Raw genomic sequence first — 27,123 nt, forward strand, 5'->3', positions numbered from 1 at the left:
ATGTGTTTGTTTAATAAAGTGATACAGATTGCAGGATTACGACTCAGAGGATAATTATTTTCAGCAAAATGCTGCCCATCTGTCTGAGAGAAATGTTCATTTCTCATTTGAAAGGTAATACTTCACGGTGAAGTCAGCCTAAAATGTACTGACATGCTCTGGAGTGGAACTTGAAGCCCCCCACCATCTTGATGGCTCACGAGCTGACGGCGTTGGCCACTGCCACTGAGACACAGATAAGGTGAAGATTCTGTAAGTGTAAAGTGAAAAACAAATTGTATTTCCTGTCACTTGTTGGAGCATCAAAAATAGACCCTGATTCCACAGAGGCAAATACAACACACACAGGCACGGAGCACTGAAGCTCAATAGACTTGCAACTGCAAGAGATTCTTCCTCTCCAGAAGGAGACAACTGAGTGTGTGTCTGTGCTGTCCCCGATGACTCATGTTAAGTATTGCCCTCTCCCTTCACGCCGAACCTTGTAGCTTCGCTGCTGCGCCAACATTCCGGAAGGCAGGATTATTTTTAACAGAAGGGCACATGATAATTAATAACAGACATCAATCCAACTTCAAATGTGCTTGCCTTCCGACGGGACTGCAAACTCATCCTCAATGGAGCTGCTCGGTTAAAAAAAAAACCTGGGGTCTTTTTGGTCCTGAGGGAGGATGTCATGCTGTTAATCCAAATGCTGGAGTTCAGTGCTTCAAAGCTCGATTGATATTTAAGCAAAGCATTAGGGAGAAGGTAGTCTTTTGAAAAATCACAGCATTCATTATTGCTAATACCAGTGCAGATATTGCTGAAGGTGATGAAACATTATTTGAAAAGGCTTTAAAATATTCCACAATATTCAAAATGGTCCAGCTTTGAGTAAGTGTGCTTGATTCCAGTTCAATTTACAGGATTAAAATCGTTCCTCGTAGGTGGACCCTACAAAGTGTATTTGGGCTGTCTTAACGCAGGTCCCAGTGCAATGGCTCCCAAATTGCTGGCCATGACATCAGACAGAACAGCAACATCTGTGGAAGGAGCTGTGTCATCAGGTTATTGTGGGACCAAAACTACTCCTTCCCCCAAACTCCACTTAATCTCCACTCTGGCTCCCCTCTTACCCCTTTTTCTTCTCCTCACATCCCTCAGGCGCCCCTCCTCTTTCCCCTTCTCCCATGGTTTGCTCACCTCCTCTATCAGATTCCTTGTTCAGCCCTTACCTTTTCCACCCATCACCTCCACCCACCTACCTTCCCTCTCGCCTGACTTCAAGCTCCAAAGTGCACTTATTATCAAAGACCGTATAAATTACACCACCTTGAGATTTGTTTGCTTACAGGCAGTCGCAAAACAAGAAACCCGAAGGAACCCAATTGAGAAAAAGTAAATACCAACCCCCGTATGCAGAGAGAGAGAAGCACACAAATCAAACAATCAACAACAGCATTCTGAACCAAATTGAGTCCTTCGATCCAAATCCCCGGAGTTAGTCCCAAAGCCCATCACCTTCTAGCCCGACCTGCTGAAATCCTCCAGCACTGTGTGTGTTCCAGCATTTGAAAATTTCCTTGTCTTTTAAGATCTGCTGAATCCCCTTCCTCACATAGATTATGCACCATTGCACACCACAACCCTCTCTGAGACAGATTATTTTGGCTTTATTCAGATTCAGATTTATTTGAAACTTTTCAGTAACGACATCTTCTTGCAGACAATGACCAGAACCGCATCTCAAGGATGCATGGTCAGCCAACTCCTCTACTGTCTCTATGTTCATGACTGTAGCAGCATGGTCCTGGAGGAACATTGTTTCGTTTTTACTGTGTACTGTACCTGCAGTTCATGGTCGAAATGACAATAAACTTGAACTTGACTTGACTGTGTGGTTAGTCACAGCTCAATGCCATCCATAAACTTGTCGACAACGCCACTGTTGCTGGCAGAATCTCAGATGGCGACAAGCAGGCATACAAGCGTGCCATTGCAAGACCAATAAGTTATTTGTGGACTTCAGAAAGGGGAAGTCAAGAGAACACAGAACAGTCCTCATTGAGGGGTCTGTGGTGGAAAGTGTGAAGCTTTTAAGTCCCTGGGTGTCAACGTCTACCCTGGGCCCAACACATTGACGTAAAAGAAAAATGCATGCCAGTGACTCTACTTCTGAGGAGACTTGGTACATTACCAATATCTCTTACAGATATACAATGGAGAGCATTCTAACTGGTCAGCATGGAGGCTCCAGTGTATAGGATCACAATAGGTTGCAGAGAGCTCTAGACTCAGCAAGCACTATCATGGGCACAACCCCTCCCCACCATCAAGGATGTCTTCAAGAGGTAATGCCTCCAGAAAGCACCATCCATCAGTAAGGACCCACACCATCCAGGGCATCTTCTCACTACTACCAACAGGGAAGAGGTATTGGGGCTAGAAGACCACATTCAGTCATTCAGAAACAATAGCTTATTCCCCTTCACAATCAGATACTGAATGGCACTCCAGGAATCCTACTTTGTTATTTGAATTATTACACTATTTATTTTGTAATTTATAGTAATTGTAGGTCTTTGCACTGTATCGCTGCTGTAAAACAATAAGTTACATGTCATAACTGATAATAAATCAGATTCCTCCCATTCCACAGCCCCACAATTCTCGTGATTCACACTATCTTAAAGCAAAGAAGAAGGCTCCTCAATCATTTGAATCAATGCTGCCTCTCAGAGCAATTCCATCAAATCCATTCCCAACCTATTTCTAAATAACCTGTTCTCTCTCCGAAGCCTGTCAACTCTGACCACCCACCTAAACAACGGGTAGGTTACAATGGTCAAGTCAAAGTACATGTATGTCACCACATGCAGCCCTGAGATTCACTTTCTTGAGACAGAGACATGTGGCACTGAAACAGGCCCCTTGGCTCACCACATCCAACGTGATCATCAAGTAACCCCCCCCCCCCCCCCCCAATCTATGCTATACCTGTTTCCCGCCACTTGATTACTATCTTCCATGCTTTGGTGATTCCTAAATGTGGTGCAGAAACCAGCCTTCTCCTCTATCTTCTTTCAAAACAACTTCAAAGCATAGATCTATGTATTTTAAACACTAATCTTCATGTTCTGCAAAATTCAAACCTCAATAACAATATTTGTTAATCCTTATGTTGCTTGATGAATGTTTTATTTTGGTTGGTTTCAGAGATCATGTGAAATCCTGGATATTTTGCAAGAAAACAGTTTGGGCATCCTTGTATCATCTGCACTGATCTACATAATGCTGCCAGTATTCTGGTGCTGCTTTGCCAATCTCTAAAAGACTAAAGATGGCAAGTGGAATAACAACAGGAAAACATTCACACTAATTCATAATAAGTTAAACCAAAGCCAGTTCACAAAAAGGAACAAAAATGTTGCCAGAGAAGCAGAGAATGCTGAAAATACTCAGCAGGTAAGTTAGCATCTGTCAATATGTGATAAAATTTATGTTCCCAATCAATGAATCTTCTGTGGACAATTGTATTGCTTTCTTCTCCGCAGATGCTGTCTGACTTGCTGTGTTTCCAGCATTTTGTTTTATTTCAGATTTCTATCATCTAGTTTTTGTTTGCTTTTCAAAAAAAAACCCACAACAGTCCACTGGAGCAGAATCTACAGTAATATTCAACTTTTAAGTCACTGCAGAACATACCGGTTCACAGGAATATAATCAATTACGTTTCTGACACCTAGTCATAGGAACAGGTAACAGGCCAAATAACTCTAAACCTGAGATTCCTGTTTTAAGGAGTGCTGAACATAGCATCTTTATTTTCTAGTTGGCACTGAAGCCAATTTCTCATGACAATACTAATGCTCAGCACTTGATTTAGTTCATTGCAGAGCCAACTATGACTCCAAGTGTAAATTTTATTTGGTTTTAAAATTGATATCCACCCACAAACTTACTTAATTTCCAAACCCTGGATTTAGCACAATGATAGAAGTGTTTAATAAAGCAAATGAATTCACTCTTTAACAACATTAAGAACAATGATAGAAAATTCATCTGTTCTGTCACTAATTTAGATTAACTCCATGCACTCTGAAACCCTCATCCAGTCAAAACCTATCAAACCATGTCTTCAACTCTTCAAATGCCCTCCAGCAACCACTTCCTAGTGGAAAAAAACCTCCCATTTCAATCGGAACTATCCACTTTCTCTTAAAAGAAATATCAGAATAACTCAGATTTGAGAATCATGTCAATGACCAGTCAGTTTCCTTTGACAAAAATAAACCTGGAAACTTTGGTTTTTTTTGGTGTTTTATTTGAAACTTTATTCCCCACAGAGTTCCTCTGGTACTTTTTGAGTCGCTCCAGAATCCAGCATGTGCAGTCTCTTGTATCTCCAAAGTCTTATCACATGCTTCCATCACACTCTCTACCAATCTGGTCAAGCATATGTTACACTGGGGGGGGGGGGGGGGGGGGAGGGGATTATAGCATACTGGCAAAAACCAGTCACACTCCCAAAACCACTTCTTACCAAACTTCACACTCCAGTTTAGCTGACTGGTTGATGGTCACAATTTCAGACTGCACAAGTCTAAAGCAAGCCTCTCTCATTTATACACCCACATCTATCCGGCCAACTTCATTCTTTTTTGTCAAAGTTAAAGCATTTAATTAGACAGAGTTTGTAATTAAAATTAGAAGTGGGTGCAATCTGCTGCATGTAAAGGCACTGGAACTTGATTTAATTAATTTGTAATTTGTGCATTCAGGCTATCCCTGAAAGCATATGTCCATAAGCAGAAAGATACACAAAAATCACTCCACAAGGAACCATATCTCCATAGTATCAAAAACATACAAGGTCAGTTATTAAAAGTAGAAAGAACAAGGAAAATAATTCTGCTGTTCATAGTATGCAGGTACAAAAGACTTTTAAATAATAATATTTGAATGCATGGGCATCGTAGATCAGGTGTTTGTAACACAAGGTTGGCCTGTACAACATTACACCAAAGAATGAATCTTTTAATTGAATCTGACTTGCACATTCCAGATTTTCACCAAAACTGCACACACTGAGAACCGTCACATCATCAGCTTCCAAAAGAGAAATGTTCTGAGTTTGGAGGGTACAGCATAATTTTAGTAAGGGTTTCGTTTTAAAGAGGCATGCCTCTGTTTTGGAACATTTTCGAGCTAAGTTCCCGAGGAAAGCAAAATGAGGCAGCAGTAATCTGGCTGAACTCCCATCAAGCTGGGCACGGACCTTCCTTAGTTAGCCACTTGGGACTACATGCGAATAGCGCAGTGACAACGTAACTCTGAGTTAACCCTCCTAAATGTGGGAAAGCCAATGTTATTCTCAGAAGACCTGGTACTGAATAAAGATTGAGATCAAAAATTCCATCATACAAAACTGTGCTAAAGTCATAGGCACATATATATATATAGCTAGGGTGCTTGGCACTTCTGCACAGTACTGTAGTAATTTTATGTATTGCACTATACTGCTGCCGCAGAAAAAAATAAATTTCATGACATACATGAGTGACAATAAACCTGACTCTGGTATGGGTCTCCCTTATGGATTGAATGTGGGGAGGGGGTAGGGAGAGGGGAATCATAATGGGGTAAAGGGGAAGGGGAAAGGGGAGGGGAGGGAGCAGGAAACATCATAGAGACATCCTGTAATGATCAATAAACCAATTGTTTGGAACCAAATGATCTTTCCTGGTATCTCATGGCTGGGCATGTTTGCACCCATGCCAAACCCCTCACCCCTGGCACTCCTTCTCTTCCACTTGTCCCACACCCCTCACTCCATACTCCACCCATTCCATACCCAATATCCTTTGCTCACACCAGTTTTACAAACTTGCTCTCTGCTCCACTTTGCTAAATGCAGTGCTATGCAAAAGTTTTAGGCACCTAGCGATATATATATGTGTCTAAGACTTTCACCCAGTACTGTATAAACACTTATTTCACTATAAAAATAAATGATTTACAATGCTCAATGCACACTGTAAAAATTAAAGTGGAAATTGTATCAAACTCCTTCAGCATCACATTCATTGTCAAGTGTGCATAGGTTTGGATTCTTTATTGCCTTCATGACTGAGTGCGATATGTCCCAATTCCATCCTCTTGCTAATAAATATGAGGCCCTCAAAAAATAGAAACGGTCTCGGCCCGAAACGTCGACAGTGCTTCTCCCTATAGATGCTGCCTGGCCTGCTGTGTTCTACCAGCATTTTGTGTGTGTTGTTTGATTTTCCAGCATCTGCAGATTTCCTTGCACAGTTGCTTTTCTCTCCTTGTTACTCACCTCCTGGAGTTAATTTCCATCGCCTTGTTGCCATCATGGCAGAGAATGTCTGGCCAGGAATGAGATTAACAGGACTTTGGCCAGGGAGGGAACAGAGTAGAAGTGGGATCTGAAAAGAGCTGGCTGTGGCATTCTCCATCAATAAAGAGTCTACAAGCTTAGGGCTCGTAGGGAGGACGCGGCCTGCAGCAGTTTCACCTGCTCAGCTTAAGCTTCTTTCTTCTGTTTTCATGCACTTCCACTCTCACTGGCAGTACCGCCCCAATGCTCCCACATCCAGCCAACATCACCTCCACATAACCGTGTCCCCAGCCTCCCCACATTCTCTCTTCTCCCCTCTCCTATCGGTCAGAAGATACAAAAGCCTGAAAGCACATGCCACTAGGCTAAGGGACAGCTTCTACCCCACCATTATCAGTCTCTTGTACGATAAGACGGACTCTTGACCTCACAGCCTACTGGGTTATGATCCTGCACTTCATCATTTACGTGTACTTGATTTTGTCAGTAGCTTTTACACTTTATCCTGCATTATTATTACTTGATCTTATCCTAGCTCAGAGTTCACACACACCTGGGGCCTCCCTCCGGTCTGTCTGCAGTGCTGCTGCCCAGATCATTGTCCTCTGCTTTTGTCCTGTAGTGTGAAAAGGAGGAGGTGGCATCAGACACTGAACCCCGGGACATGAGAAAGTCACGGTAGGGTCAAGTCAGCTACCATCACTGTACTTCACATCTAGTATTATTGTCAGCTCGGCAAAGGCAGCCCTGACTCCAGGATTCCCTTTTTCCATAGTCCTCGAGTATTGCCATTCACACTTCCCAATTCCCGCTTGCCTGTAACCTGGGCTCTCCGCTTCAGGAGAATTCGCACCGCCCACACCCCCTTTACCTTGGCAGCACAGCAGTTTCAAACTACAGGGAACGTAACATCTCGCCCAATCTCCCTAGGTTCCAGAACACATTTTACACAAGCTCACTGGTGCCTCTACTTTTTGAGGAGAGCTGGACTGTGTAAATCTATACTCACAGCACTCTGCAGCTGCACAGTAGAGAGTATCCCGCGACACTGCACTGCGGCAGACAGGCAGACTCTACAGTGGGTTGTGAAAACAGGCCAACGTGTCCCTAGCACCAGCCTCCCTGCCATCAAGGACATATTATATATGTATATATACCAAGGACAGATCAACACCTCCACCCACTAACCCACCCCTCAACACCCCCACCACCACTACTTCATCATTTCCTATCAGTCACTCTCCTGTGCCTGCTATAATTTTACGGGCATACATAACATAGCTTATAGAAAGATTGTATTTATATTTATTGTTCAGTTAAATTATTATATTTTTGTGCTGCATCAAATCCAGAGTAACAGTTATTTTGTTCTCCTTTACACCTGTACACTGGAAATGACATTAAACTATCTCATATCTCTGTTCTAGCATCCTCTGCGTTCAGGATTCAATAAGACATGAGAATTAAAGCTTTTGATCGATACTTAATTCATCAAGTCCACTAACTTATCACCCAAAATGTCTATAAATGTAGAACTTTGTTTTTTTTTTAGAAAATACTAGCCTGTTCACCATAATGCACTAATCCCTTTAACTGAATTCAATGGCTCTCATTACACAATATTTCTCCAAACTTCACTGACTCTGTAATCCTCCTCCCAAACATTCCTATGTCAGGATGTTCAGAACAAGCCCCCTCCTCTCCCAGACCCTCTATATCTGACTATTCCTAGTCCCAGGGGATGCTCTTTCTTCTCCTAATTCCGAAGGGAGGTCTACTTTGTCCCTACGCTGGAGTCCTCTCCTGCTGCCAGCACCTAAGCTACTGCCAACCAGTCACAGCACTCAGGAGTCTGTGACATCAGGATCACTGACCCATTGTACTTCTCAATGCAGCTGATCCTGCCCCTCAACGACCCCTCCCGTTTTCCACTCCCACCCCAGCCTCATGAATTCCTAGACTGCAGTCGTGTTGATTTTTTTGGTTCAGAATGTAAGATACTGAATAAGGAACAGATTTTTTTTGGCAGGACTTTTAGCAGAACCTTTTTTTAAAGTGATAAATTGTTTCTTTTTAAAGCACTGCTAAATTATGTGACCCAACCTCATGATTTTACAGCCATGATACGATCAGAAACAGAACAGAGAGTCCCAATGACTTGTTTGCTTGGCGGCTTCCTCCCAGCATCAGTTCTTGACCCTACCGTGGTCTGTCCATGTCTCACAGGGGTACTCAGCCTTTGAAGCTGCCTCCTCTCCTCAGGAATATCAATGTCCACTGTGCACCACAGAAGAGAGTTACACTGAGCATTGGAACTCAGGAGGACATGCAGAAGGGAACTCTAGGCCCATCCAAGCACCTCAGCGTTTCCTGTCGGCATGTCAATTGCCAGATGAGCCCTCATCCGCATGCACCGAGAGTGTTCTGGGTGAGGGAAGGTGTCAAATTCAGCTCAGACAGCAGCCCTCTGGTCCTCAGATCTGGGAGTTCAAATCCCGCTACAGAAATTTGAGTGGATAACCTAGAGCCATCTTTAAAATACTAAACATCCAATGCACTCTCCTCTGAATGACATGTACATATGAAACACAAATGGGGACCAGTAGTATTCTTTAGCCCAGTATCACTTAAACATTTCATCACAGAGTTGGCTGTGAGAATTTGGGATTGAGTTTGCCAACCTAATAATAGCGTCAGAGTCACAGAGAATAGAGTAGTACAAAGCAGAAACAGGTCCTTTTAAAGCCATACTGATCAATATGCCCAGCAAGCTAGTTTCATTGCCTGCATTTGGCCCATGTTCCTCTAATCCAGGGGTTCTTAACTTATTTTATGCTATGGACACTTTTGGCAGTCTGATGAAGCCTATGGACCCCTTCTCAGAACAAAGTATTTAAATATATAAAATAAAATATACAGGATTGCAAAAGAAAACAATTACATTGAAATAATCATCAAAATATTAAAAATCAAATTTGTGGTTAATAGTAATATATTCATAATGCTACATTTCAGTTAGTGCGTAGTGAAAATAAAGATGTTAATTTTCCCCCCAGATTCATGGACCTCCTGAAATCTATCTACCCTTGCGCTAAACCATTCCTATCCGTGTACGCACCCGAGTATCTTTTAAATGGTATCTGCCTCCACCACAACCTCCTCTGGGTGAAGATGATTTCCCTCAGGTCTCTTTTAATAATTCCCCTTTCACTTTAGACTTTAAAACAAAGGAAGAGAATCAGGCCATTTGGCCCATCAAGATAGCTCTGCCATTTGGCCATGGCTGATTTATTAACCCTGTCAACCCCATTCTTATGCCTTTTGCTAAGAACCTATTAACCTCCGCTTTAAATATATCCAGTGACTTGGCATCCACAGCCACCTGCGGCAATGAATACCACAGATTCACCACCCTCTGGCTAAGGAGATTCTTCCTGAACTCTGTTCTAAAGGGGTGTTCTTCTATTCCTAGGCTGTGCCTTCTCAAGCCAAGTCGAGTCAAGTTTATTGTCATTTAACTATATACCTGTATATAACCATATGATGTACATAGAAACACGATGTTTCTTCATAACACATATAACAAGCGATAACTTGAGTGTCCTAGACTTTCCCACTATAGGAAACATCCTCAGCACCTCCACTCTATCGAGGCCCATCAATATTCTGTAGGTTTTAATGAGATCTCCCTTCATTCTTCTGAACTCCATTGAGTAAGGGCCCAGAGCCATCAATGCTAAACCTTTCATTTCTGGGATCATTTTCACGAACCTCCTCTGGATCCTTTCCACTGCCAGCACATCCCTTCTTCGCTAGAGGACCTAAAGCTGCTCATAATGCTCCAAATGTGGTCTGCTCAATGCCTTATAAGCCTCAGCATTACATCTTTAATTTTACATTTTAGTCCTCTCAAAATGAATGCAAACATTGCATTTACCTTCCTTATCACTAACTCAACACGCAAGTTAACCTTTAGGCAATCCTGCACAAGGACTCCCAAGTCTCTCTGCATTTCTGATTTCTGAATTCACTCCATCTTTGGAAAGTAGTCGATACCTTTATTCCTTCTACCAAAGTGCATGACCATACACTTCCCCACACTGTACTCTTACCTGTCACTACTTTGCCCATTCACCCGATATGTCGAAGTCCTTCGGCTGACTCTATGTTTCCTCAACACTACCTGTGCCTCCACCTATCTTTGTGTCATGGACAAACTTGGCCACAAAGCCATCAACTCTGTCATCTAGGTCATCAACACGTAACATGAAAGACAACAGACCCAACGCTGACTCCGTGGAACATCTCTGGACACTAGCAGCCAACCAGTAAAGGCTTCCTTTATTTCCACATAGACCTTAACCTATGCCTTCTAGTTTTTGATTCCCTTTCCCTGGGGAAAAAGACTATGTGCATTCACCCTATCTACCCTTCTCATGATATTATACATGAATTTGACCGTAAGACCAACCCGCAGTCTCTTGCTCTCCAAATAACTTACAGCCTTAAATTCTGGCAACATTGGAACAAAGCAGGAGGAGGTCCTATAAGCTGATACAGGGAAAAACATAGAAAAAAGAGCAAAGAGATAAATTAAAAAGCAGGACCTCAAAAGTAAAAAATCTCAGGATTGCTACCTGGCCATGTGCTGGTCAGAGTAGGAACAGTGGCATAGGGTTTGGTTTGAACAGTGGTTCAAGAGGGACAGGTTCAGGTTCCTGGGGCTTTGGAACCAATTCTGCAAGTGATGGGTGCAGTAGAAATCTGACAGTCTCCCTCTGTGCAGGACCAGGAACACTATTGCTAGGGGGAATGTTTGCTAGTGCTGCAAGAGGGTTAAAACTAATATGGCAAGAGGTTTGGGAGTATGGGCAGAATGACAGAGGAAAGCAATGCAGGGACCAAAGCAAAAGCCTGCAGAGAAGTCAGAGTGGAGTTCAGAAAAGTCAAATGAAAGGACACAAAGGTTACTAGAAAATATAAAGGACAATGCATATAGGAGCACTCTGTCTGAAAGCCTGTAGTATTCGCAAGTCAGCACAAAGGGGTATGATTTAGTGGCCATTACAGCAACATAGTTGTAGGGTGGAGATGACTGGGAATTAAATATCCAAGGGTATCAGGTAATATGGAAGGGCAGGAAGGAAGTTAAGGGAGACAAGGTAGTGCTCCTAATTAAGGATGAGAGCAGGGCAATAGTGACAGACAATTAAAGATCTAAGGAGCAGAATGTTGAGTACATCTGACTAGAGATTAAGAATAGAAAAGGGAAAAAAATCACTGGTGGGAGTTGTCTTTGACCACCAAATAACAACATTACAGTGGTACAGACAATAAACCATGAAATAGCTGATGTAAGCAAGAATGGAACAGCAGTTGCCATGGGAACATTAACTTGCACATTGGATGAATCCAGTTGGTTGAAGAAGGTTTGAGGAGAACTTCATTGAATGCATCCATGAAAGCTTTCTTGAACAGCATGTTAGTGAACCTACGAGGGAAGATTCTTAGATTTGGTCCTATGCAATGAGATAGGTAAGATTAATGATTTCGCAGTTAGTAATTCTCTTGGAAAGAGTGATCAAAGTATGACTGACATTATGCTGTGAGATAAAAGGTGGAATAGTTCAGCCTAAACAAGGGAGACTAGAATGGGATGAGGGAGGAGCTGGCAGCATAGACTGGGAACACAGGTTATATGGTGAGACAAGTGAGGAACAGTGTAAGATCTTCAAAGAGATTTTTCACGATGCTTAATAAACGTATATTCTAGTTGAAAGGAAGGACAGAGAGGGTGGGGAGAGCCAGCCTTGGATAACTAAGGAAATAAATGAAGACATCGAACTCATAGCTCATGCATACAAAGTCACCAAGAGTAGTGAGAAACTAGAAGATTGGGAAAAACTTCAAAAAGCAACAAAGAACCAACAAAAAAGCAATAAGGAAATGGAAGATAGATTATGAAAGTTAACTAGCACAAAATGTAAAAACAGATAGTAAGAGTTTTTAATAAAGACTAATAAGGCTAAAGTGAACGTAGATACTTTGGAAGAAGAGAAAGGAGAATTAATATTGGATAATGTGGAAATGGCCAAGGTCTTGAATGAATTTGTGTCGATCTTCAAGGTGAAGAACACATCTAACATGCCAAAGAGAAATGTTCTGGAAGTGATGGGAGGTGAGGATCTCAATACAATCATTGTCATTAAGGACATAGTGATTAGCAAAATAGTGGGCCTATAGGTAGACAGGTTCTCTAGTCCTGATGGGATGCATCCTAGGGTACTGGTAGAAATTACAGTAGACATGTTTGTGATAATTCACTAAAATTCCCTGGACTCTGGTCAGGTTGCAGTGGACTGGAAGAGAGTTAATGTCACACCACTGTTTAAAAAAAGAAAGTAGGCAAAAACCAGATTACTACAAACATTGACTGTAGTCTTAATATCTGACCACAGATGTTGAGACTACAGTTAGCTTAACATCTGTAGTCAGGAAAATACTTGAAGCTATCATGAAGGAAGAAACAGCAAGACATCTGGATGGAAATCATTCTATCTGGCAGACAAGGCATGGATTCATGAAAGGCAGGTCCTGTTTGAGAAACTTACTAGAATTCTTTGAGGATATACTGAATATGGCAGATAGAGGGGAAGATGTAGATGTTGCATACTTGGATTTCCAAAAGGTGCTACATAAAGATAGATGGAATTAGAAGTAGCATACATGGAAGAGGATTAGTTAACTAATAGAAGGGATTCCAGTTCGCATTCAGTGAAGGGCAGAATGCCACAGGGGTTGGTGACGGGTCTGCAACTGTTCACAATATATATCAATAATTTGGAAGAGGGAACCAAATATAGTGTATTTAAATTTAATGACATTAAATTGAGTGGAAAAGTAAATTATGTAAAGGGTACAGAAAGTCAGCAGCGAGATATAGATAGGTTAAGTGAGTGGGCAAGGGTTTGGCAGATGGAGTATAATGTTGGTAAATGCGAGGTCATCCACTGTGGAAGGAAAATGAAAGATCAGATTACTATTTAAAAGATAAAAGATTGCAACATGCTGTTCTGCAGTCGGACCTGGGAGCGCTTGAGTGTGATTTGCAAATGTTGGTTTGCAAGTACAACAGTTTGTCAAGAAGGCAAATAGGAAGTTGGCCTTCATTGCTTGAGGGACTGAATTTAAAAGCATGGAAATTATGCTGCAATTGTACAGGGCACCTGGAGACCTCCTTGGGGATGGCATAGAGGAGGTTTACCATGTTGATTCTGGAGATAAGAAGGTTAGTCTATGACAGGGGTCAGCAACCTTTACCACTGAAAGAGCCACTTGGACCCGTTTCCCACAGAAAAGAAAACACTGGGAGCCGCAAAACCCGTTTGACATTTAAAATGAAATAACACTGCATACAACGTTTTGTTTTGCCTTTATGCTATGTATAAACAAACTACAATGTGTTGCATTTATGAAATTGATGAACTCCTGCAGAGAAAACGAAATTACATTTCTGCATGCAACAAAAACATTTTGAACTCCGAAAAAAAGAGGTTGGGTTGAAGGTTACTTTTAAGTAAAATACTCAATGTCTATTTGAGTTCTTCTTGTATTTATGAAAAACGCCAAACTTAAATTTGCCGCCAGCAGCAAACCAAAAATAACGTCAGCTAGCTGTCAACCTGAAAAATAAAAGGACTATTTCACTGAACAATGAAAACATATGAATATACGTAAAATAATAGGCAATTAAAATATTTATCATACTTGTTCAGGTTGACTCACACCTGACAATGCAGTCGTATTCAGTAGGGATGGATCGATGCTTAGGGGAGTGACCGGGAAGGATAATGTGTTTTTTTCCTCTCTGAACTCACAGAAGCGTTTCCCAAACGATGTTTGCATTGCGATGATTGCAGAATGTAAATACTCCGAATTTATCATGTCGTGACCTTGTTTGAACTCTCTCAAATTGGGGAAGTGAGACAATGTGCCTTTCTGTAAATCTCTGGCAAGCACTGTTAACTTGCGCTCGAATGCCAAAACATCCTCCAACATGTGCAGAGCTGTACGTCCTTACCCCGTTGAAGAACTGTGTTCAGCGTGTTCAGGTGCGCTGTCATGTCTACCATGAAGTGTAGCTTTTCCAGCCACTCTGGCTGTTCCAGCTCAGGAAAGGTGAGCCCTTTGCTGCCCAGGAAAGTTTTCACTTCTTCCAGACACGCGACAAAGCGTTTCAGCACCTCCCCTCTGGACAGCCAGCGATAAAAACACGTAGCGGTGTGCTACACGCAGTCAGTAAACTGCAGTCAAAGATAGCTTTATTCGAACTAAACAGCCTTGCTTTTAAGCCTCCCTCAACCCGCCCCCCATGGGCACGGATGCTGCAAAAGACACGTACTCACAAACCCCCGTAGGCTATCTCCCTTAGCCTGAACGCTGGCTAATTGTGAGCCGGTTCGGATGTGTCAGGAAATGGGTCGTCACAACGTCTTATTTAGATTGTACAAGATCACCATAATCTTCAAATTTAGATTTACATTTCAAAAACTAACAAACTAACATAAAATACATTTTAATTAAATACTGACCATGTAGCGGTGTGCTACACGCAGCGCTAAAATTACGACACGGAGTTGGTAACTGCAGTCGAAGGAAAAAACTTTATTCGAAATCTTCAGCCTCACTTTTAAGCCTCCCTCAACCTGCCCCCCCCCCCCCCCCATGGCGCAGAGGCTCCAAAGCTCTGTGCTCGCAAACCCCCGTAGGCTATCTAATTGTGAGCCGGTTTGGATGTGCCAGGAAAAGGGTCGCCACAACCAATTATTTCCCAAAGCAACAGGGAGCCGCAGCATAGACGTAAAAGAGCCACATGTGGCTCCGGAGCCGCGGGTTGCCGACCCCCGGTCTATGAGAATAGATTATATCTGGGACTAGTACAATTCAGGAGAATGAGAGAGCATCTTACAGAAACATAAATTTATGAAAGGGATAGATAAAATAGAGGCAGGAAAGTTGTTTCCACTGATAAGTGAGACCAGAAGTAGGGGACGTAGCCTCAAGATTCAGGGGAATAAATTTAGGATGGAGATGAGGAGAAACTGATTTTCACAGAGAGTGGTGAATCTGTGGAATTCTCTTCCCAGGGAAGCAGTTGAGGCTACCTCATGAAATATATTTAAGATACAGTTAGATCGATCTTTGCACAACAGGGGAGTTAGGGGTTATAGGAAAAAAGCAGATATGTGGAGCTGAGTCCAGGGCAAGATCAGCCATGATCTTATTGAACAGCAGAACAGGCTTGGTGGGTCAGATGGCTAACTTCTACTCCTACTTCTTATGTTCTTTTAGCATTTCATCTGCAGTGGAGCATTTGGAATGCGTTGCTTCGTAAGTTCCTGAATCTGCATCTCCTTATTGTAATTCTTGGCTATGGAGGTCATGGTAACATTGGACAACTTTCACTTCCAAACAACTAGCTCTTTTCTAGCTGGGGGACTGGACAACTGAATATTCCATGGCAGAAGTTTGCAGATGTTCAGTCAATTGAGTATATTGAAGGCTGTGACTGATAGTTCTGTGGACACTAAAGGATACGTGGATAGGATGGGAGAGCAGACTCAGGGCATGAGATCGTTAAAGAAGTTCAAGAAGCTGAGTGGAAACATTTTCATCTCCAATTCCATGCAAGCGGAAGAAGGTGAGGGTTAGGTTTCTGAACCCCTAGTCAGAATGTCAGAAAACTTGTGCCAATGCAAAAGGTACCGACCTTAAAATTAAAAATATAAGTTAGTGCCAGGCGTTGACAGAGTAGAGAGCTGGGTATTTTTTTTAAAACACAGTTAAAATGTCTAATACTAGAGGGCATGCTTTTAAGCTGAAAGGAAGAAAGTTCCAGGGAAATGTGCAGAACATGATACTTTATGCAGAGAGTGGGTGGGTAGCTGGAAGGTAGCACCAAGGTGATGGAGGCAGATACAATAGAGATGTTTAAGATAAGTAGGTGAATATGTAGAGAATGGAAGTATATGGATGATGTGAATGCAGAAGGGATTAAGCGCTATCAAGTTAGATTGGTACAACATCATGGGCTGAGGGGGGGCTGTCGCTGTGCTGTACTGTTCTATGTTCTAACTGAAGAGTATCTAAAACACTAGGTCCCATTCCATGCCAACCCCAAGTGTCAGCTGAACATCCAGCCGAACGTCGAGCCCCTGCACCTCCACAGTACAGAGAGAATCAGCTCTGTATGGTGCAGGTGCGTGCACAGAGAAAAAAGACCAAGCCTTTGGTGAAGGTGTGCACAAAGCTGGATTTAGACTGAAGGTAGGCGGATGGAGGTGGAGGAACTAGTTTCAATTGTTTTGATCTTTCTACTACTTTATGGGTCAGTATCTTTAAATCTCTTTCTGAATCATGCTGGCTACATGGCTTCTATTGCCCTTGGTGGGTTTGGGGAAAGTTTCAGTTAGTAGATGACGAGGTTGGTAGAATTACACACTCACTTGTTTACCTCAATGGAGCTGAGGTGAAGATGGTTGAGAGCTTCAAATTCCTTGGTGTAAACATTTACTAATAGCTTGTCCTGGTCCAACCATATAAACAACTTAGCTGATGGTGTTGCTATTTCCTCAGGAGGCTGACGAAATATAGCATGTCCCCAATGAAGCTCAGAAATTTCTCTGGATGGCAATTTTTTTTCTAAAGTCTTGCTTTCTCAGAAATCTTTGTGGTTACGATTGAACCACTGAAGCTAAACACAAACATAATTTCAGACTACTTTTATCTTGTAGGAATTTGGGGAAACAAGAAATTAACCTCTATTAATTATAAAGCGTTTAATTGCATAACAGTGCTGATGCCTTCCAATAAGTTCAATGAAGCTAAAAATGTTCTGGTGATGATTTTCATTTGCACTCAGTGTCTGAGGCTTCTTGCTTAAGTATCCAACAATAATCAGCCAGCATTGATGATTCCAGTTGCCCTGATACAGTTTCTCCATGACTACAATGTCCTGGTGAAAACTTTCACCATGCCCGACACTGACAGCGCCAACATTTGCAGGGAAGAACTCTACATGGGAATGCAAAATCTTTTATGACAGATTGTACTTCATGGTTTCATATGGTTGAAGCATGTTGTCAACCAGCTGTATGTAGTTTGGTGCTCTGTCGTTGCCAATAAAATTTTCAACAACATCCTTGAATGCCTTCCATGTGATTTTCTCCGGTCCCACTAGAAGTTCTTCAAATTGCCTGTCATTGATGACCTGTTTGATTTGTGGACCAACAAAAATGTCTCCCTTAAACTTGGCATCAGTTATTCTGGGAAATAACTGTCTCTGTTTCTGGATCTGTCGAAATTCTTCATGGACATTTTTGTGCCTGGTGACAGCAGATTCCATCCTGGCAGTTTTGAACCCAGTAATTCTGTGTTTGCCTTGGACAAACCAAAGTCTTTGACCTGGTCATTTAATTAAGTTGAGTTATCAGATGAGGCTCAGTTGACATAAAAGGCTCAAAATCTGTATCACTATCAGTGTCATTTTCCAATCCTGGTTCATGCATCATGGTGTCTGTGCCTGCCTCCTCTAGACTCCATGTCTGGTGGCTTTGGTACTGGAAGACTAGTTATGTAGCATAGTGATCATGCCCAGTCGAGACAGAAATCTTCTCAGTTTACACTGTGAGCAATGTTTCAATTGACTTCAATTATGAATTGAAACAACAAATATAGACAACTACTAAAAAACAGTGGGTGATAGGGGAAATTCCATGATCAGCAGCCCAAAATCCATTAAGATACACCAAAAAGTACTCAGGAAGCAAAATCTTTGTTGTCCTGTGTTTTTATAGACACACCTTAGCATCCTATCCAGACACATCGTAGCTTGATGGGAAACTACTTTGCCCAATGCCACAAGAAATTACAGTTATGGACATAGTTCAGCAATTTGCAAAAACTAGACTCTCTTCCATGGACTTGGCTTACACCTCTTGCTGCCTTAAGTTTTAAAATAGCTATAATAAGCATGGATAATGCCAGAGAATATTAAATTTGGGTAAAGAAAGTTAGAAGAGTATTCGGCAATAATTGGAGTCATAGAAAAGTACTACATACAAACAGCCCTTTGGCCCATCTAGCTCTTGCCAGACCATTTAACCTGCCTACTCCTATCAAATCAACTGGAGACAGCTTTTTTGGGGGGCAAGAGCACATTTGGCATAGGGAGGGTGTTTAGAGACCAACTGCACAGAGTACAGGGTAATTAAGATGGAAAGATAATTGTGACAAAGTAAGGGAACCTTGGAAGTCAAAGGAGGTGGTGAATGTTGAATGTAGTCCAGAAGAAAAGGAAATGCATGCAAGGTTCAGAAAACAAAAATCAAAAAGAACCTGTAGGGAAGCCAGAAAAGAACTCAAGAAGAAATTAGAGAATCAGGAGGGACCATGAAAAGTGGAATAAAGAGAATCTGAAGGCATTCTATATGTACATCACAAGCACCAAGATAACTGGGGGCGGGGGGGGGGGTTTAGGATGACACGAGGATAAAGGAGGTAACGTACTGAACGGGGAGGATGTGGGTAAGGTCCAACATGAGTAACCTAAGTACCCCACTAGGGAAAACAAGCCTTTGTGGCCTCTGGAGAACAAAATACTCAAACAATCCCACAGTAATGTTGCCCTCATGTAACAAGGATAGGTGCCCACAGCTGGGGCACCATAATTCTGTGCCAGATCCAAACTGGGAACATTTACTGCCTACATAAAAAAATACAAAAAATATATAATTATGGGCAGAAAATAAGCAATCAAACTTTCTGCAATACAGATGGGTTTCCTGCAGCTGCTTACAATGAAGCTTACTGTTTTTCATACTGTGCCTGATTGTAATGAAGCAGCATTAGGTCGATATTGCTGTGTAGCATAACTTCTATATTGAAGCACTGTGGCAGCTGCATGAAATCAAAGCAGGCTAAATCCCACCCCCCACCGGTGCCACCCGTGGTCTGGTTACAAAGTTCAGTGAGTTACACAAAGATAGACAAGAATGCAAGATGGGAAGGGATTATATGGGACAGAGGGACACAAAAGGACAGAGGTAGGTTAAGCATGGGCAAAATAGAGTACAATGTGGGAAAATGTGTACGTATTCATTTTGGCATGAATTTGAAAGGTAAAAACAACATCAGTGGGAAAGACTGTGAGAATGCAGAGTTTAGGTTACAATCAGGCCGGGCGTGCTCTTTATTGAATGATAAGTCAGCTTTGAGGGGCCAAGTGGCCGACTCCTATCCTGGATTCATATGCTGTCATGTTCCTAAAATTTAACACTGGGAGAATAAGCTTGGTTTGATCTTGGAGGTCAGTTGCAACAATACTCACTCTCAACCTCAGATTCCTTCACCATTGTGACTAATCGGAAACACTGAACCAGAGTCATTTAGTTCATCACCAGCTGCGGACTGGAATCTCTCTTACTCAGGTGTCACAATCAGGAAAATTACACGAGAACTAGGACATCCTGCACTGCCAACTTGCAGGGTAGTCATCTTCCTATTTAAGTACTGGGCACCTTTTAAATATAGGATCGTTGGCAACTCTCGGCTGATGCAATATTCATGGATCCCTTGCCTATCATCTATTCCTCTCTGTTTTCAGTAAATGGACGGTCAGTCCCTCTCATGACTCCACCCCCCCACCCAATCCAATGGTTCACAGCATGAAAACCGGCCCTTCGGCCCAACTGATATATCCCGACCTCAGCATGCTCCCTGCTAGTCCCAGTTGCATGCATTCACCCTATTAATCCAAGCCCTTCCACCTATTCAAATGCCTCTTAAAAATGTCGCCATTGTACCTGCCTCAATCACTTCCTCTGGCAGCCCATTCTAGGTACTCATTACCCTCTGTGTAAAGAATGACCTCTCTTAATTCTCTCTCCACTTGCATCTATGCCCTCTAGTTTGTACTCCCCAATGTGCAGCAAAGAGGGTACAATGTGGGAAAAGACTGACTGTCCACCTTATCCATAGTCTTCATGATTTTATAAACTTCTGGGGGGGGTGGTCACCCTATTCTCTTGCACTCCAGATAATACAAGATCCAGTGTGACCAACCACTTTCTACACAGCTAAGATCAGACATTTTAATTTTCCTTTCTGCCTTGTGTCAGAACATGTAAGAGGCACCTTGAATTTGCAAACCTGGTTTAATTGAATGTCAATGCCCCAGTTTGAAATGACCCATACCTTACTGACATCTGCAATGGTGAAGCTACACCTTATCGACATTGGCTTAATAATGAATTAACTCATCATGAAACAGCTTTAACTAATAGTATCTCAGGTCGATGACAGCCACTATCTAACTCAGCAACGAAGTACCATCCGGAAGTGATGTCATAGGTAGATGGTGGGGGGGGAGAGTGAAGAAGGCTTTTGACACACTGGGTTTCATTACTCAGGGTATGGAGAATGGAAGTTGGGAAGTTATCTTGTGGTTGTACAAGATGTTGGTGACATCATGCTTAGAGCATTGTGTTCAGCTTTGGTCACCCTGCTCTAGGAAAGATACCATTAAGCTTTTCTCTTTGATGTAAAGGAGACTTGATAGAGGTGCACAAGATGATAAGAGGCATTGATAAAGTGGACAGCCACAGACATGTTCCCTAGGGTAGAAATGGCTAATACGAAGGGACATTATTTTATGCTGATTTGAGGAAAGTATAGCACAGATGTCAGAGGTAGGTGTTCTTTTTAAAAAAGAGGTGGGTGCATGGCTGGGGTAGTAGATACATTAGGGACATTTAGGAGAATCTTAGACACGGATGGAAGGAAAACAGAGGACTCTGTGGGAGGAAAGGGTCAGATTGTTCTTAGAGTAGGTTAAAAGATAGGCACAGTATTGTGGGTCGAGGGGGCTGAACTCTGCAGTTTCCAGTTTTATATTCTAAGCTGGAAAGGTGTCATAACAAACCTAGGAAGATGTTTCCAGCTCGTGGGCCTGGGTTATATAAGGAAAGGAGTGTGGCTAGGACTTTATTCCTATGGGCACAGGATGCTGAAGGGTGGTTATACTGGGGTATAAAATCAGGAAATTGAGGGGGGTGGGTGTCTTTTCCCAGGGTTGGGAAATCGAGAATTAGAGGGCATAGGTATAAGGTGAGAGGGAATGATCTGAGAGGCAACAATTTCAACATAGTGGGTGGTATGCATAAGGAACGAGCCGCCAGAGATGGGGATTGAGGCAGGTACAATAACAAAGACATGTGCTAGTTAAATGGAAAAGAACATTTTAGAGATATGTAGGTTAAACACAGTCAAATGGGATTAACTTTGATGAGTATCACGGCCAGTATGAACAAGTGGGGCCAAGGGGCTTCTCTCAATGTTGTAGGACGCTAATATTTGAAAAATCAAGTATTCAGAAATCTTTAAAGGATTCAGCCAGTCAGATACTCCTTGCACTTTAAAAAAAACAAAGAGTTTGAAATTTTCCTTCACACACCTTGGAGAAGCTCCACTTGAAATCTGTTCAAATTCAAACATTCACATAAGCATCAAAAATCATCTATTTTTTTCTCTAATATCAAGACTTGTCCAAAAAAAAGTGAAAATACTTAAAAAAAATCATTAATAGCCCATTAAGCCAATTGTTTTCCTGTAAATTCTAGTTATCCCCATTTCATGACTTGAAGTAGTACACTATCCAACAATGAAGAAATGTACACAGTCTCGACTTCTATATCATGCACACCTAATGGCAACAATAATAATTAAAACTCAACTTCCCATATTCCACTCCTGTTACAGATCACTCATTTCCTCACTGACTAATGTTGCTGTTCTGACTCCCTAAAACAATTAAAGTTCTTCTTTCCAAACTCAAACATGGAACTTCCCCACCAACCACTAGCTCCCACCCCCCCAGCCCATTCCAGCCTCATGCCTCTTATAAACTTGGACTATTTTTCCTGCGCATTACCTCCTTGTTGGTGTAGAAACATCCAGCTTTCTGTTTGGAACATTCTGCATGAGCTTCTCCTTCCTCCTGGTTTCCTTCTTGAAAGGACATAACTTTGACAATGTTTCTGCACAGCCTGGCCAATTTTCCCACCTCCTCTTTGATTTAACAACTTGCTTTTCTTTTTGAAATGCACTGGGGTCGGATCATGCTGGTCCTGAACTGCTGACTGCACTTGTCATTGATTTCCTTCATGTCCTCCCACCTACTTCAAGGTTGGCTTGCCACCAAACAGGGCAGACTTTAAATAGTGACCAGGTCTCTGGGTATTCCGGTCTAAAGCCTGAATCCTTTTAGCATTTGTCACTTCCTGCTTATAATTAAAAATGTTAACTTTCCTCTTTGAAATGGAGAGATTAGGGACTAGCATCTGAAGCAACAGACAGACATACTTTATTGATCCTGAGGGAAATTGGGTTTCGTTACAGCCGCACCAACCAAGAATAGTGTAGAAATGTAGCAATAAAATATAGAAATATAGCAACAAACAATCTGCAGGAGAAAAATCAGTAGGGTACGCAACATCTGTGGGGATAGGGGAAGAATTTGTCCATATTTTAGGTCAAAATCCTGCATTGGGACTAGAACTAGAAGACATAGCTTCAAGATTCGGAGGAGCAGATTTAGGATGAAGATAAGGAGGAACTGCTTTCACCAAAAAGTAGTGAATCTGTGGAATTCTCTGCCGAAGGAAGAAGTAGAGGTTACTTCACTAAATATATTAAAGATACAGCTAGATAGATTTCTGCATAGCAGGGGAATTAAGGGTTATGGGGAAAAGGCAGGTAGACAGAACTGAGCCTATGGCCAGATCAGCCATGATCTCAATAAATGGTGGAGCAGGTTTGACAAGCCAGATAGCATACTCCCGCTCCTATATTTTAACTTCTTCGGACTGCAGATGGTAAAATAGTTGAAATTGATGAAAATAATTAAAAGCTGTATTAAAAATAATTCATTTAAGACCGCTATCAATGAACTTGAAAGAATATTTTTTTGAAGTGTGAAGCAGAGAACTGAATAATGAAGGACTGTGCCCTTTGGGACTGTTGTCTGACCAGTGCCCAGAAGTGCAGGCAAGGACCAGACTCAGAATGCACCCAGCATCGTGATTCACACAATCAGAGTGAGACTCACTACTGAGCCTGGGTGCATCAGCATTCAGATGCTCCCAGACTGACCCCTCTGCAGCTTCCATGCTTTTGCACTGTGGCGAGAAGGTGGCTCTCCAGGGAGCTGCTGGCTGAGCTTACCCACCATATGACCACAAGTTGTTTTTGTAAGTCAGCAGTCATGGAATGAATTAACCAGGGTTCACATTCCTGATTAGTATTTTTACTGGAAATCATACACGCATGGCTTTCAACGAAAAAAAAACAATTTGTGTTTAATATAGCAGTTTCCACACTAGAGTAATCAAAAAAATTGTCACAACAGACACTCAGTAGGAGATAACCTGCAAAATCATCAAGAGTTTGGCTCAAGAGGTGGGTTTCAAGGGTTATCTTGAAAGAGAAATTAAAAATATGGAGGTGGGCAGATCTTAAGGCTGTACAGCACAGGAGAAGAATTGGGCCTTTTGCCCCATCCAGTCTGCTTCGCCGTTCCTTCATTTTTGGAGGGTATTCCAGAGCTTAAAGTCTTGTAAGTTGTGTGATAGAGCGATACAAGACTGTGGAACAAACAAAGATGTCCAAGAGGCAAGTGTCGTGGATAGGGACACAGGTAAAATTAAATTGTTTAGGAAAGGAATTTACTCATACTGTAAGCTATTGTCCTGGGTGAAATACGCGAGGGGTGGATCGCACTGCAAGTTGTTATCTCGGGTTCACTAATTCACCTGTCAGAGGCAGAGTCACCCGTTTAGTCTTTTGAAGCCAATGGAAAGCTGACATTGAGTAGCAAGTGTAAACCCATTCAAATCTAGTGCGAGACACCTTAGGTATCCACTGTAAATTGCACAAAGCCATCTTTTGTATGTGGACAGCATGGTGAGAATAGGAAGCTATGACTTACACAGAAAAGGTGGAGTGTTATAGCTCCATGTCGTCGCTCTTCGTTCGTAAAGACATCATCAGGGAATTCCCGAAGAGCTGGAAAAGGAGAATAGATAATTGAGTTACTGGAAATGCCATTAGATTAAAACATAAACAGGGTCACTTCACTGACTGAGCTAGGAGATGACTAGATGGGACACGCAGGTCAGAGTTTAAGTCGTGGCCACACTTGGGTGCACTGCCGCCGTATAGAACAGGATTGGTAAACGTGTGGCTCTCTCCCTCTTCTCCCATTCTGTTCATCTGCTCATTTGCCGAGCAGGGAGTGGGTGACTTGTGAAGACAGTTACATGGTCAATATACAAATGATCAGTATACTAAATGAACATACACAATCTTGCAGCGTTTGTGGCTAATGGCACCGAATACTGTAGTTCTGGTCCTCACACTAGAAAGGACATTGTCCAAAGGTATCACCTCGATCTGGAGTGGTGGGGGGGAGAGAGGGAGGGGGAGGGAGAGAGGGGCAGGGAGAGAGGGGGAGGGAGATAGAGAGAGAGGGGGAGGGAGAGAGGGGGAGAGAGGGAGGGGGAGAGAGAGAGGGGGAGGGAGAGAGGGGGAGGGAGAGAGGGGGAGGGAGAGAGGGGGAGAGGGAGGGGGAGAGAGAGAGGGGGAGGGAGGGGGAGGGAGAGAGGGGGAGGGAGAGAGGGGGAGAGAGAGAGGGGAGATAGAGAGAGAGGGGGGAAGGGAGGGGGAGGGGGAGAGGGAGAGCAGGAGGGAGAGAGAGAGGGAGGGGGAGGGAGATGGAGAGAGGGGAAGAGGGGGAGGGGGAGAGGGAGGGAAAGGGAGAGAGGGGGAGGAGGGAGAGGGAGGGAGAGAGAGGGAGAGGGAGAGAGGGACAGAGACTTGGAGGTCCAGCAATCAGAGGCATCGGCACTTCAAGGTCTGGGATGGTTGATGGGAACGTAAGTGAAGGGTGGGAGGGGTTGCAATTAGCTGTTGGGGGTTGGGTACGGATTACAGGTGAAAGACAGGCATTGAAACTGTTGCAGGTGATGCACCATCAATAACTCTCTCTGAGACGTAAGGCGAGATATCGGCTTTTATTGACTGGAAGAAGGAACAAGCAGTGAGTGACCACCATACTACATCCTGGAGACTGAGAGGCCGGGCTCAGGCCTTGATCGCCTTTATACCGGGGTCTGTGGGAGGAGCCATGGTCAATGTGAGGAGCCACAGGAGCAGTCAGCAGGGGTGTGTCCAGACAGGTATATGTAGTTCACCACAGCAGGGATATGAGGATGAGGTCTCTAGGTTTCTTCTAAACCACAAGGAAGGCAGCCTATGCCACACAGTCTATTGTCAAGGGACAGTCTTCACCCTTGGAATCACATTGCACCATCCCTTTAACAGTCTCTGAAGTGTATGACTGCGACAGCACCTTGAAGGGCCTCCATATAAAATATTTATTGTTCCATTGCAAAGCAATCTGTGTACTCAGTTTTACAACTGTCTGTTTCCTTGCTCTGAGTGAACGATCAAGGGTTAGTAGAATGGGGGAAGAAGGGAGAAGTACAAACATAGGTCCACAAGTCCATTGCTACCCAGCAGACAACACCATGTCATTGAGTGTGGGTCAACTCCAGTGACTTCACTAGAAAGGCAATCTAACTGCCAAGGCCTGCCGTAGCTCCAAAGCAGAAGAGAGCGCAAGATTTGCCCTCCCACCCTTTCAATGTGTATCACACAGCGTTGCATTCAGAAGACCCGATGTTGTATTCAAGACACGCTGACATTGTTCCTAAAGGCTTTATTCAAATGCACCCTTAAAATGTGATTAGCACATTATAAATCCAGACAGTTCACTTCTTCACAGAAATAACATTCAGTGTGCAAACATTCAGAGCAGGCTTGCTGAAGATGCTGAGCCCAGCTGCAGATTTGTCTCATCCTTCTCTGAAGGTGGACTTAGACGTTTAAAGGGAAAGTCAGGATAACAGAAGAGCTAGGAGTTCAACAATCCCCAGAGCCATCCATTCCTGTGAATGACAACAATGCATTCTGTGGCTCCTCTAGGTTTATAAAATATTTGAAAGGTGTGGGAGGGCTTAGGTCAGGAGATTTATTTTCATAGATGCCTTTTAGAAGTATTAAAAGCTATCTAGCTGGCATCTTATTTGTGGTACAGTATTTTCCAACAGTTCGGTCTCTACTGCGATTTGTCTCTGAGAATATGCATTGTGCCACTTTTGTTTGCAATGCCCTTCTAGCTCCCAAGCTAGATGCCCTCGCCTCGGTCCACTGACATAAGAAACACACAAAGGACAATGCTGAGGTTAATGGATTGATTATCATACATGATGAGGTACATCACCGTGCATTTTCCAATCACGTTGAATCAATCTTTAGCTATCGTCTGAATGCCCTGTCCTTTCAAAAGTACCACCCAGATGCACCAATTACTGACTGTGAATTTCACAGTTACAGTATCACAGTGAGATGCTCATATCTTCAGCCGATGCCTATAAACAGGACACCTTTTGACAGAATCCTAGTCGTCTTTGCTGTCACTGCTGGCACTGCTTGGCAGAGCTGTCACTGCTTGGCACCTGTATGAAATTACATTTCCAGTCTACACAGTGCAATGTCATGATAGATGAGCAGGATATTGTGTTATTGAAGGTAGCTCTGGTTTGCTCAGTTGAGGGCAGATTGTAAATCAGTAATGAGGTGCAAGTTCAGCAGCTACAGTAGAA

At 42.8% G+C, this 27,123-nt stretch overlaps 1 protein-coding gene and 1 long non-coding RNA gene across 3 annotated transcripts in view; one reads left to right on the forward strand and one right to left on the reverse strand.

Annotated features, from left to right (window-relative positions):
• Positions 1 to 4,430, forward strand: part of LOC132403058 (uncharacterized) — a 28,735-nt gene extending 24,305 nt beyond the window's left edge. Inside the window, exons 4-5 of one of the 2 annotated variants that reach the window (XR_009515174.1) lie at positions 115 to 252; positions 3,199 to 4,430. This is a non-coding gene — a long non-coding RNA (uncharacterized LOC132403058). The remainder of the gene's footprint in view (positions 1 to 114; positions 253 to 3,198) is intronic. The other variant, XR_009515175.1, reaches the window with a different exon arrangement.
• slc24a3 (solute carrier family 24 member 3) overlaps positions 1 to 27,123 on the reverse strand; it is a 324,655-nt gene that overhangs the window by 130,780 nt on the left and 166,752 nt on the right. Inside the window, exon 3 of the mRNA XM_059986300.1 lies at positions 24,387 to 24,463. Coding sequence (XP_059842283.1) covers positions 24,387 to 24,463 — 77 coding nt within the window. The remainder of the gene's footprint in view (positions 1 to 24,386; positions 24,464 to 27,123) is intronic.

The sequence above is a fragment of the Hypanus sabinus genome, chromosome 12 (genome assembly GCF_030144855.1).
Source record: "Hypanus sabinus isolate sHypSab1 chromosome 12, sHypSab1.hap1, whole genome shotgun sequence".
In the NCBI taxonomy this organism is placed as follows: domain Eukaryota; kingdom Metazoa; phylum Chordata; class Chondrichthyes; order Myliobatiformes; family Dasyatidae; genus Hypanus; species Hypanus sabinus.